The 12,695-nt window shown below is 48.1% G+C and overlaps 1 protein-coding gene across 1 annotated transcript; it reads left to right on the top strand.

The window, feature by feature from the left end:
• Positions 1-1,739: 1,739 nt before the first annotated feature.
• On the top strand, positions 1,740-10,481 carry FGF16 (fibroblast growth factor 16). Its single transcript, XM_031446244.2, has 3 exons — positions 1,740-2,314; positions 8,217-8,320; positions 9,672-10,481. Exons 1-3 carry the CDS (start codon positions 2,041-2,043, stop codon positions 9,915-9,917), a joined length of 624 nt encoding a protein of 207 aa, XP_031302104.1. The 5' UTR covers positions 1,740-2,040; the 3' UTR covers positions 9,918-10,481.
• The last annotated feature ends 2,214 nt before the right edge of the window (positions 10,482-12,695 follow it).

The following is a 12,695-nucleotide window of genomic DNA, read 5'->3' as shown; positions in this document are numbered from 1 at the left end:
ATAGACAGCAGAGGGAATATATAATGAACACCCATGTACTCACCACTCAGCTTCAATAATTAGCAACATGAACAATACTAGCGCATCTATACTTCCATTCTTTCTGCTTTCTCACTCTGGGTTATTATAAAGCAAATCTCAGATAGCCTGCCATTTCATCCGTAAATACTCCAATACGGACGCCATCTTTTGCATTTCTGTGTCCCCTGCAGTCGGAAGATTATTTGCATCTGTGTTCCCTACTACTGGGTGCACATCTGAACACGATTTCTGAGCACCTACCACGTGCCAGACCTTGTGCTTGGCTCTGGAGGTTCTGTCTGAGCTAGGGAGGCACACCAGAACCATGCCACGACGGAGAATTGCAACGATTCCAGAGAGTGAGCATTGGGTGCACGTGGGAGCCCAGGAGCAGGACCTCAAATTGCACTGAATTGAGCTGAATAGGTTTTCTCCTCTCCCTGGAGACCCGGGAGTTCGAACTCGCCGCGAGACACGGGTTCTCCAGCAGGAGGCGCTGCAAAGGAGTTGGGGGTGGGGGGAGGTGCTCTCTCCGTTCCGCTTCTCCCAGGCTAGCCGGGGAAGGCAGCCGGAGCCCGACACGGGTGCAAACTGCAAACGAAAACGCAGTTTAATAGGCGAGCAGGACGCTGAGCGCGAGGCCCCGAGAAGGGGCCCTCGGTTCAGGTGCCGGGCAAGGGCGCGGGGGCGCGGGGCGGGCCGGGCACCTGCTCCCCAGGTCTTCCCAATGTTGCCCGTTGCCCTGGCTGCTTACAGCTCCCTCCCCAACTGCCGCTCTTCCTGATAAAATATCTCCGAGGAGGGCACAGGACAGAGCGAGGAAACACCTGTTTCCAACAAGAAAAGAGGTGGGGGAAAGCCCCCACCAGACTGCCAGTGCCTGTCATCAAGCTTGATCTCGAGAGCCTTGTAAAAGCGCGCCCAGAAAGCCCGTGGAGATCATTTTTCAAAAAGATCGCTTTCTATTTCTTACTCCCCCCTCCTTTTACTAAGCTGTAACGTCCCTTTAAAAAAAAAAAAAGCCTTCTTTCCTCCGTGGGGCTTCCCGCTCCTCCCAGACCCCTTAAGGCCCCCGCCTGGGTGCCTGCAGGAACCAACAACACCCCCAATCCCACATTTTGCAACTGCGTGCGTTTCCGGATTTTTCAGTTCCTCAGCCCCCTGCCGACCTACAGGTGGGGAGTGGGACGAGGGGGGAGCATGCAACAGAACAAAGAAACCAGGGAGCCCCTGTCCCAGGCCAGGCGCCCCGTCAGCAGCCTCCGACCAGCCGGGGAACAAGAGGGGCTCACGAACGCGTGAACCACCCCCCCACACACACCCCGGGTCTCAGGCCACTTTCCAAAGGCAAGCAGCCGGAGGCCTCGTGGGAGGTGGGTACTGCCCCCGCGCAACAGACAGACCTCCACGCAACACGCCTGAGTGGCAGTGGACGCCAAAAGCCTCCACGCACTGGGCTCCGTTATTTCATCAGCAGTTTCAGAAAAACCTGCCAAAAGCAGTTATGCCTCACTGCAATGTGTAGCTTTTTCCTGCCATTTTTTCATAATAAAAGAGGGAGTGAAGCTCGCTTGCTCTCTCCCCCTCCACCCCCCTCTCCCAAAAAGAGCCAAATGGATACGAGAAGGAAAAAAAAAGAACCCACACACCAATCTCCGAGGGGATGCCATTGAGGTGTGGCTTGTATTTAAATATCCAATATGTCAATGTAAGGGGAGTGGGTATGTATATAAAGTGCCGTTTGCATCTGATAGCTCGACGAAGCCAGCTATGAGAGGCCTAGGGAGATGGATGCGGAGGGGAAGCGGCACTTTGACTGAGAGCAAGGTCAGGAGCGCGCTGCCCCACGCTCCCCGCCGCTGAGAAGTTCCTTGGACGCGAATAGACGTCGACTGCAGCTCGGCAGAGCGCGGAGAGAGCGAGCGAGCAAGTGAGCGAGCGCCGCCGTGTCGCCCGCGCCCGCGGCGGGGAGAGGCAGTTCGCGCCCCGCGGCCCCGGCTCGGCCCCGCGCGCCCTGCCATGGCGGAGGTGGGGGGGGTCTTCGCCTCCTTGGACTGGGATCTGCACGGCTTCTCCTCGTCTCTGGGGAACGTGCCTTTAGCCGATTCCCCGGGATTCCTGAACGAGCGCCTGGGCCAGATCGAGGGGAAGCTGCAGCGCGGCTCGCCCACAGACTTCGCCCACCTGAAGGGGATCCTGCGACGCCGCCAGCTCTACTGCCGCACTGGCTTCCACTTGGAGATCTTCCCCAATGGCACGGTGCACGGTACCCGCCACGACCACAGCCGCTTCGGTGAGGACGCGGCGGGGAGGGACGGGAGGCGAGCGGACGGCGCGCAGGGGAGCCGACGGCTCGAGGCTCTGGTTGGGGCCCCGCGGACCGCCCCGCAGCTCGGTGCCGTCTGGGCCCGTCGAGGTTGGAGGCCGTTGGGGACGCCGGGTGGGCAGGACACCGCGGTGCGGACTCGAGCCGCGCGGCGGCGTCGGGGCGCCTGGCACCCTCAGACGCTCTCGGGAGGAGGCGGGTGCGCCTTGAGGTGCGGCCTCTCCTTTCCCCACTCCACCCGCCCTTCCACGGGAGCGGGGGGATTGTTCTGGGCCCTGGAGGCACTGCGCTTCTGATGAAAGAAAGTGAAGCTGGGAGAGGGATAGGAGCAACCGCCCAGGAGGTGGAGGGCAGTGGCTGCAGCGCGAGGCTGAGCCTCGACGGCAGTGGGGTTGTCGCGGCAGACTACCTGGAGCTGGAACCTTCGTGGGCCGTGGACACGGTGTGCGGGCGGCCGGCGCCCGAGTCGCTTTTCACCGGTGGGTCCGTGGCAGCCGTGGCACCTGTCTGCCTCTGGGTTGCTCTGCCAGGCATGGGGGCCCGGAGCTACCTCTGGACTCCTTGGCTCTGTGAGGAAGCGGTCCTGGGCCCACTCCCAACCCCCCAAACAGGTGTCTCCTGAGCCCAGGACAGAAAACTTCCAACCTCCATCCAGTATTTTCTCTGGATGTTCACTCTGCTGATTGTTCAAAGAGCACAGCTGCCTGTCTCACATACAAAGCCACAATTAATATAAACCTTGAGATGATTGGGTTTCTAAGCAAATATGTTCATTCCTCAATAATTTAGCCATTTTTATTTTCAATTTCTCGTTCTCTATGAAACTATTATTCAGGGGCTGTGACAGCTACCCTTCCTTGGATCCCTCCATCCCTCAGTGCCCTCTACTTCCTCCCAAGACCCTATGGGCCAAAGACACCTATCCCTAAGCCAGTAAGAGGCTTTGCCTAGTCTCAGGCATGATACCCTTCCCTTCTTTTTCCCATCCTGCCCTATTCCCCCCAAACCTCCCCCATCATCCTATTCCCCTTACCTCACTAGAGCTGCATCCCAGTGCACCATAAAAATTCAGGGTAGTAGGGGCAGAGGGCTGTTCCTGAGCAAAGCTAAATCTAGCAAACAACTTAGGGCCAGGGCTGGTCTTCCTTGCTGGGAGCAAGCAGGAACCCTAATGAGGTCTATGTCATCTTGGAAAAATGCACTTGGAGAGCTGGAGTACAGTAGGTTGTGTAGAGGGTGGGGGGAATGGAAGGGTGCAGGTGTCTGTATAAACTTGCAGCAGGCCCTCAAAAGGGTGATAAGGTGGGGTGAGGGGAGAGGGAGGGTTAACATGGCTCCTTTCCCTTCCACCACTTGTGACTGCAGGCCCCTTTTGTTCCTCTTCAGAAGGAGTGGGACTCCCATCCTGGCCTTAGAGTCCCCCAAAGCTCCCAGAAATGGCCTAAAGATATTGGGGTAGTTCATTCCTGACATAGACAAGAAAAATCATGAAATGATGGAGAAATGGGGTGGAGGCAGCAGAGGCAGAGAAACGATAAACTTGGCTCACAGCAGCTACAAGTGTTTGACTCTGTGCCTAAGCTGAGCCTAATAACCTACAAGGTCAACATAAATCAGTAATAGGCTCTTGGGATAAGTGGTCTTTAATTACCTCCCTAAGGACACATCTTCATTTCTTTTCCTCTCTCAGGTCTGCTAAGAGTGTTAAGTTTAAGGAGAAACCAAAGGAAATAAAACTGGCAGGAGGAAAGGATGTTTTCACTACTGCTTAACTGACTGCTTCATTTTGGGTTTTGCCTTAAAAAACACACACACACACACTGCCTGAGACCACCTATGCACCACCTTTTCCCCTTCCTCCTTCCTGGCTTCCTGGCAGTTCCGTGTATTTCCTGTAAAGGAAATGATAACTGGTCAAAGCCGTCTCTTTGTAACGTCCCCTGCGAACTTTCAAGCACACATTTACTCTTTCTCAGTTTAGCTTTTGGCAAAGAAAGAGGTGGCGTTGGAGTTTGCTAACTCTCTCCTCCCTCCACATTTGAGTTAATCAGCCAGGGTATTCAATAAATCGAAACTTTAACATTCCATAAGTGCTTTAGCAGTCAACATTCCAGCAGGGTAAAGTAGGCCAGACTTAAGATATAAAATATTATAGATTTCTGCTTGGGGGGAGGAGGTAGTCTCCAAAGGCCATGTAAAGTAAATAGCTATTTGTTGTAATTGGAGAGCAGGGCCCCCAAGGATTACCCTGGAATCCACGTGTTCAGAACGAGTCAGGCTGAGCCCAAGAGCAGCCCCGACTCCAAATAATAACCTGTTGGCACAGCCTGTGCTCCCCCTTCCCACCCCCCCATTCTGCAATTGGTAGCCAGGAGTATTTCCAATCTCCACCTGGCTGGTGGTGTTTACATGCGATACAGGGATACTGACATTCCTGAGGGGCACCTGAGGGATGGCAGAGCAGAACTTGGGAGCCAGACTGGAGGAGAGGCCTCCCGCCAGGTGGGATAGAGCAGGCTCATGCAGCTGCTTTGGTTTTTTGAACGATCTGGTTTTTATTTGGCAAGGAGCCAAAGCAGCACTGTCTTGGCCCTAAGGGTCTGAAAGGATGGCTGAGGGAGCTCAGGAGAGTTCTGCAACCAGATTAAATGACATAGTAGCCAGTCATCTAGCTAGGTTCTGAAGCAGCAGGAGCCCAGAACAGGTCTATTTTGACCAAAGCCCTAGGGGAAAAGGTGTAAGCAGAAAGGAATCTGGAAATTGTCGAGTAAAGGCCAGAGCCTGAGGTGGACAGGTCAAGGTGAGGCAGAGCAGAGAGAGGTCCTGGGCTTTACAGGGGGTGAAAGTACTGAGGACAAACATTGTCTACTTAATTCTTTGCTTCAACATTTTGCTATTAACACCGCTCTCCAGCTGTAGTTGGGAAAATGGGAAAATGGCTTGTTTTCTCTCTCCCTTCATGCTGGCTGGAATTCAGGAGAAGGTTTAGGAATATCTGTTCCATCATCTTGTGCCACCGGATTCCCACAGTTTGAATCCAGCTAATAGGAAAGTTGGCAAAGGGAAATGATGCCCCAAGACAGCTGGGCAGGGATGATTCCAGCTGTTGGAGACCCCCTGTTACTGGACACAACCCAAGTGACTTCCTGTATGATCTGTCCTTTGGCATCAGGGTTAACAGAGAGTTGGAGAAAAACTGTGGTGACTCAAATGGCCACACCTCTTGGGTTTCATGATTTGTTCTCACACCAGGTTTTGGCTGGTGAGATCACAAGCTGCCTCTGCTACTTAATGAGCTCAGAGTGGTCAGAGACATAAGATACCTAGAGAATGAGGGAACTAAGACTCAAAGCTCCGAAGGAATCTGCCTAAGCAAAGCAAAGAACAGAAGGCTCCAGTGGGTTGGTATCCCTCAAAGTTTAGCACCCAGAACTGAATCATGACCTGGTTTCTCATTTCCTGGCCATACTGGCCACTCTCCTTTGAACAGCCTCCTGTTTTTCCATAGCCCTCCTTAAACACAATAGAATGAAAAGCTGTACTGTCACTGTGGTCTAACAGAGGCAAAGCAGAACGTGGCATCCCCTCCCTAAGGCCAGTCGCTAGATCTCTTATCAACACAGCCTTAGATCACATTAGCTTTTCTTTTTTCTCTTTTTTTGCATTAGCTTTTGAATAATTTTAAATTTTTACATGACTAGATTTACATGGGCTTTTTAATAATCTCATGAACCAGCTATACTGAGCTTACCTTGTTCAATCAAATCCCTTAAGCCATTGTTGTGTATGTTTTCCTAAGCCACGTCTCCCCATTCCAAAGATGGGCAGACTTGGATTGAATAAAAATGCATGGAAACACCAAAGAATAGTACCTGTTTTCAAGAAAAGATACACGTTTGCCTGAAGTGGGGAGGAGGATGGGAGCAGAGAATGGAAATAAAAAGAAATAGATAAATAGCCCTTACACAGACCAATTATGATAATAGGCCATGAAACAAGACATATGATTAACTCAGCTGTCTGCACTTGAGGCTTACCTGGTTCCCAAAAAAACCCCAAACACAAAATATCTTGGGTAATTGGTTTGGGGACCAAAATGCAGGATTTTATACTTATTCTAATTAAAGCTTATTTTGTTGGAGTCAGCCCATATTTCCACTCTCTTGAAATCTCTTTGGATTTTGATTGTGTCACCCTCTCAGCTGTATGTCTTCTAGAACTAAGGTAAACAGTCCCTTCATGTCCTCTTACAAATCATTTATTAAAATGTTAAACAGTGCAGAACCAAAATCAAAACCTTGTACAGTGTAACTAAAGGTTCTGGTCCATTAAGTCAGTATGGGCTTAACCCCTATACAAGGTATTTTCCCTTCCTCTCCTACCATCTTGTGTCAGTCTCCTTTCCCAGAACTCCTTTCTTTGTACTATAAGAACTGTAAGAGTGAGTAACAACCAGACTGAGAATAAAACTTGGAGGATTTCGATGCTAGAGGCCAAAGGCCACACTCCGAGTGTTCTGTATGATGGCAGCAGAAGAATGTTACATTCTTCGAATAGGTCCAAGTATGCCCTAAAATCTTCTGCACCTGAACACTCACCCATCAGCCCGAGCCACTGGGGCTCTTCAGTAGACTTCCCACTGGAATTTCAAACCTGATTTCAAAATTAACCACTTAATTTTTTAAAGTAATTTTTAAGGAACCAGTCCTACTCCCTATGTAGATTACGTAGAATATTATTATCCTTAGGAATTACATTTTTGATAAGAAAGACAGCCAGTTATGAGCTCACTTCATACCTTTGGATGCCTCCATGAATCAGTCATATCAAATTTTGGTCTGTCTGTTGAAAAACATGGTTAGGGAATATCAAAGAGGAATCTTGTTGGCCATTACATCCGTATCTATATAATAGATGTGTGATCTTAGAACAAAATTGTGAAGTCTTCAGTATAACCAGGATTTCAGTTCTGGTTACTTTTTCTCTCTTAGTGGTTGATCCCCCACCCCGTAATGCCCCTCCCCACCCCGTACTGCTGCTGGGCAGGTGAAAACATTTTCAAATCCTCATCTCTAACCTTGTCAGCCAGAAGGACATTTCCAAATGTCTTCCCTTTCACCTTAAAGTTGCAACATCTCAGATTACTATCAAGTCCAATGCTACCTGCCAACTCTTTGCCATAGATAAATTTTAAATACTCAAGAGGGAAGGGGAGAATGACAGGAGTGTCAGCCTGGGGCTGCACTGGCTGAGAGTACTTTTGAGGAGAAAGCTCTCACCAGGCCAAGTTTTGCCTCCTGCCAGAGGAACAAAATCCATGAGTGGCTTGTGTGGCCTTTGTTAGAGTCAGCTACAGGCAGTTGACAGCCTCATGTGGCTTTAAGGACATGGGAGCTAAAAGGGTGCAAAACAAGTTCATCCCAGAGAACAAGAAGGTAATGCTGTGCGTTCTAGGGAGGAGGGAAGTGACTTTGGGAATATACAGAACCCTGGCCACATTCTTTCATTTTGAAAGCTGCCCTCCCATATTCTTGAAACGGTGGTACTTAATAGCAGTAGTACCTTGTAACTATGGAGCTTTTGTAGCCAAAGCCTTCTCATGGTCTCTTCCTCATCGTATGCCTAAGAATGTTGAGTAGAGACAGAAGCTGTTTCCCCCATTTTACATATGGACAAGCTGAGGCCCAGACTCAGTCCCTTCTTTGAGGTTTCATTCTTGCTGCAAAAGATGGTTTCATCAGGTAATTCACCAAAGGCACACAGGGCGGGCCTCCAGTTGGGGATAAATGACTAGTAGCTTGTGTCACCTGAACAGCTTCCCCTTAGCTTGATATCAGTAATGGAAATGGCATTCACTGTTTTGCTCTAGGAATTCTGGAGTTTATCAGCCTGGCTGTGGGGCTGATCAGCATCCGAGGAGTGGACTCTGGCCTATACTTAGGAATGAATGAGCGAGGAGAACTATATGGGTCGGTAAGTTTCAGGTTTTCTTCTCATCAGAGGCTATTACCACCAGGGTTTGGACAACGTAAGGCAAAATATTTATCTAGCACTTGAAAGCACTCTTGTCAACTGTAAAGGATTAGTGTCTTCTAGTCACTACTTGGCTGCCCAGGAACTTGCTACATAACACTTTCACTCACTCAACCCCCATCAAAACAGAAGCTTTTCTGTGGTACATTTGCTTTTGCCTTTTCCATTAGAGGGCTAGCTAGTCTGCTGGTGATAGTAAGCTATGCTGGCTTGTCAGTAGATGGTAAGGGTTTGGACCACTAACCCTCCCAAGGAGCACATCTGATTTGTAATGGGTACCCAAAGGAGTAGCCGACTAGCTGGCATGAAAAAAGGCAGTGGGAGAGCTGGCCTTCAGATTGAGGATTCTGAGATTAACATCACAGTCTCTGATGGCCAGATTGCTTCAGCTGAATCCCAAAGGCCAAATGAAACAAACAAATGAAGAGTGAGGGTTCCAGGGTCCGGTGACAGCCCCAAGTCCCCAGCTATGACTGGTTTGGCTGCAGTGCATGTTCTATATTCTGGAAGCCAGCCCAGAGCTGGAGAATGGTGAGTGACTTTGCTGACCTTAACCCTTTCAGGGGATCCCAACTCCTGACTATGGCTTTTGAGTCACATCGCATACTTTCTGGCTGCCTGCACCCCTTGAAATCAGAGCACATTCTTCCCTGACACCTAAGAGATAGGCCTGTCCCCAGCACTCGGTATCGGCAACCCCAGCAAGTAGTATGGTGGCTGGATCAAGTGTGAGAAGGGACAGAGGCAAGAGACCCAGGACCTGCCAGCTTGAAGTAGCCAGATTGGAGGAACTTTTCAAGATCTTTTCTGGGCTTTCCAACTGACAGGCCTGAGACCCTTCATTAGGAGAGATCACAGCTCACCTCCCATGGAGCTTTATATAGATCCGAGGCCTTTGCCTGTCAGTTGACATGGTTGACTGTAATCTCAATGGATTTGAACATCATTAGCCCTGAGTAGGGAGAAAACTCAGGGTGCCAGCGGGGCATTGAGAGGCCACAGCAGAAATTCTCAGACTCGGGGAGCCAGGGAAGGCCATCTTCTCCAGTCTCCTGCCTTCAGAAAAGATCTCACCTAAAACATTTTTGTATGGCTCATGAAAGAGGGTGAAAGCAATACAGACAGGACCATTGTGTACTATTGGGAAAGACAATGCCTCAGGAATAACAGGAGATAGGACTGAAATTTTGTAATATCAATGTGCTGTTGCTATTTAAGTTTCTCCACCAGCAAGCTGGGATGGGAGAAATAGTCATATAATGGGATCTGCTTTATTTTCTCACCCTCACAGAAGAAACTCACACGTGAATGTGTTTTCCGGGAACAGTTTGAAGAAAACTGGTACAACACCTATGCCTCCACCTTGTACAAACACTCGGACTCGGAGAGACAGTATTATGTGGCCCTGAATAAAGACGGCTCACCCCGGGAGGGATACAGGACTAAACGACACCAGAAATTCACTCACTTTTTACCCAGGCCAGTAGATCCTTCTAAGTTGCCCTCCATGTCCAGAGACCTCTTCCGCTATAGGTAACAGACCCCTAGTGTGACCTCTGTGATCTGTATACTCTGGGGCCATGGTTGTCTCTGGAAGCACTATACTCGTAGCTTTTCAATCCTCTTTCCTATCAATTTAGATAACAGAGAAGCACTTACTGTTCAACTCAACCCAGCTGTTCCCTTGTTCAAAGTGTATATCAAGGTTGGGTTATTTTGGGGAGGGATGTGGGGGGAGGGGTGGGCTAGAGGGAATCCTGTATATACTTTTTCCTTTACTCATGTTCTTTCCCCTGAGGTGGCACAAGGAAGAATGGGGGCCTCTCCAAGGGCCAGGGCTGTCTTGCCCCACAATCTACCCAAATACCTTGACAGTGGGTAAAATGAAAGACCAAGGAATCTGCCATAGATGCTACCTACAGAGCTTTGGAAAAGTCTTGTTAAGAAATCCTCGGGGCTCCAGCCCTGCTGCAAGCCGTCCCCATATCGGCTTTGCAGATTTCTCATCTGTCTTGACATGCAGTTTTCCGGCCATTGGAAGTGGGAGATGGGGTAGGTTGTAAGAAAATGATATTAAAATGTAAGCATGGATACTGTGCATAAGGACAAACTATTTATGAAATGTATATGCTATTTATTTTATATATTTATTTATTTCAAAATAATTTTATTTTTAATGAGAGATGCTATGACTGGATTTTCATCAGAAAGAATAAGGTCCTACTGAAACAGGATAAATGAGTTATTAAAGGCTTTTATTGGCAATAAAATTGTCTTTATATTGTAACTGTCTAATTCTATTGATTTGTACATTTAGTAGGATTAGAAGGTGGGTTAGCTTCTTTCTCTACTCATTATAATTTCCTAATGTTGGCATCACACTGTGTAGGCTGGAAGACCCATTATCTACAATATTAGCATTATCTAGAGCCCTATCTGAAGTCCTTTCTGGGTCTATGATTTTAAACTTAGTGGTGAATCAAAGCTTCAGGATGGGCTAGACCAACAGCCCTTATGGAATCTCTGATTTGTGTTTAGAACTAGGCATAGAGAAACTCTCCTTTGGGACTTGGTTAGGGCCCAAAGCCCGGAGGTCAGAAACCCTGATTGGTGATTTCTTATTTAACATATGAAGATGGAGAGATTCAAAATAAACAGCAATTAATAGGGAGAATAATTTTTGAACCAGTCAACTTCCCTTCTAGAGGTGTTCTCCCACTCCCTCTCCAACCCCACCCTCATCCTCTGCCATCCGTGCTCCTCCTAGAGTGGTCTGGAAAGCTGATAACACATTTCCCTAAAGCAACAGTTTTTAGAGTATATAGTCTCTTGAGTATCTGGGCGCTTGTTAGAAATGTAAATGACCAGGCCCTACCCTAGACCTGCCAAATCAGAATCTCTGGCGGTGGGGCCCAACAATCTTCATGTTAACAAGCCTTCCAGAGGATTCCTGTGCACGATAAAGTTTGAAACCTAGTACCCTAAAGGAATGGTTTTCAGAAAGTAAATAGAATGGCTCTAGTTGAAGTGGGAATGGTATTCCTGGAGCTCCCTCTTCTCCAGAGCAGCCTCTCAGATATCTTGGTTTAAAATCTCTGGCCTCTTTAATTATATTTACTGAAGTAGGAGTATAGTGTTATTTGCATTTTCAAAACAAATGCTGTCAGGAAACAGGAACCAAAGGAATAAAAGTTTAATTGAGTACTCAGGTACCATGAAGGACTTGTGGGAGGTTTTGGGTTTAGGATAGTTCCTCCTGGTGCTCCTCAATCACATCATGTAGATATCCACTCTTCCCAACTGATCGTATGGGTGAAACAAATAGATTAGGCAGCAGCTCACTTAAAAATCAAAACCAAAAGGTCTATGAAAGTTCATCCAAATCTTAAGTACCCAACACAGAAACCATACATATGAGTACATCCATGAGACAGCAAATAGGACTGTATGGTGGAGTGCTAATTAGGTTGCATGGTGTATGTAATCATAGACTAGAATACTTACCAATGGACCACCAAGGCAGAGATCTCACAAGGCTAGAGTGAGAAGGGAAAGTTTCCTGAAAGAGGTAATGCCTGCTGTGAAGAACCAACAGGAGGATTTGGAGAGCCAGAATGAAGGCTGATGGCAATGTCCGTGGTGGGCTAGAGGGAAGAAACACCACCCTTAGAGGTCTCTGGGAGAAGGGTAAAAATCAGCTGTGGGACACTTTTTTTCACATTTTTAATGCACATCACACCTTTATTTTAAAATCAAAATTTTACCTCTATTCTCTATGGTCAGCTACCTAGAACTTCTGATACACAGCCACAGCTTCCGAGGGCTTGTGAGATAAATGAGATCTGTTTTAACCATCAGGAAGCTGGCACTTCCCTGGATTATTCTAGTGATGAGGCACTTGACATGGGCCTGACAAGGCTACAAGCACCATAATACAGGGTAGGATTTATAAGGAAAATGCCAATGTAATGAAAAGGGGGGAAAGATTCCAAATCCTAGGGTCAGGCCTTACCTTTTTCCTCTAGATGGAAGTAGGAGGAACAAGAATAGAAGAATGATTTAGGGTCCTAAGATGCAGGAGGAGTTAATAGGGGAGGCACTCTTGGTATTGAACTTTAGGAATAATAATTAATGGGGCACATGGCCAGAAAATGTCAATGGGTAGCTCTTCTCATGCTTTAAAAGACAAGATCAAGTCTGGAAATGAAAATGTAAGATGGATGACTTAGTACCACTGGATCAATTGACAGGTGATTGACATCATATCCCCAAAGTGCTAAAGTAATGGATTTCATGCCTACGTAGAGGCAATTGT

This window comes from Camelus dromedarius, chromosome X (genome assembly GCF_036321535.1).
Source record: "Camelus dromedarius isolate mCamDro1 chromosome X, mCamDro1.pat, whole genome shotgun sequence".
NCBI classification, from domain to species: Eukaryota; Metazoa; Chordata; class Mammalia; order Artiodactyla; family Camelidae; genus Camelus; species Camelus dromedarius.
Note: the sequence above shows the minus strand (reverse complement) of the source record. Positions and strands in the feature narration are given on the sequence as shown.

Excerpts from the sequence above, each read along its gene's own strand:
- FGF16 (XM_031446244.2), top strand. The coding sequence starts at position 2,041 with ATGGCGGAGGTGGGGGGGGTCTTCGCCTCCTTGGACTGGGATCTGCAC. Across the intron at positions 2,315-8,216 it reads CCACGACCACAGCCGCTTCG|GAATTCTGGAGTTTATCAGC; the intron begins GTGAGGACGCGG and ends GTTTTGCTCTAG. Across the intron at positions 8,321-9,671 it reads GAGGAGAACTATATGGGTCG|AAGAAACTCACACGTGAATG; the intron begins GTAAGTTTCAGG and ends TCACCCTCACAG.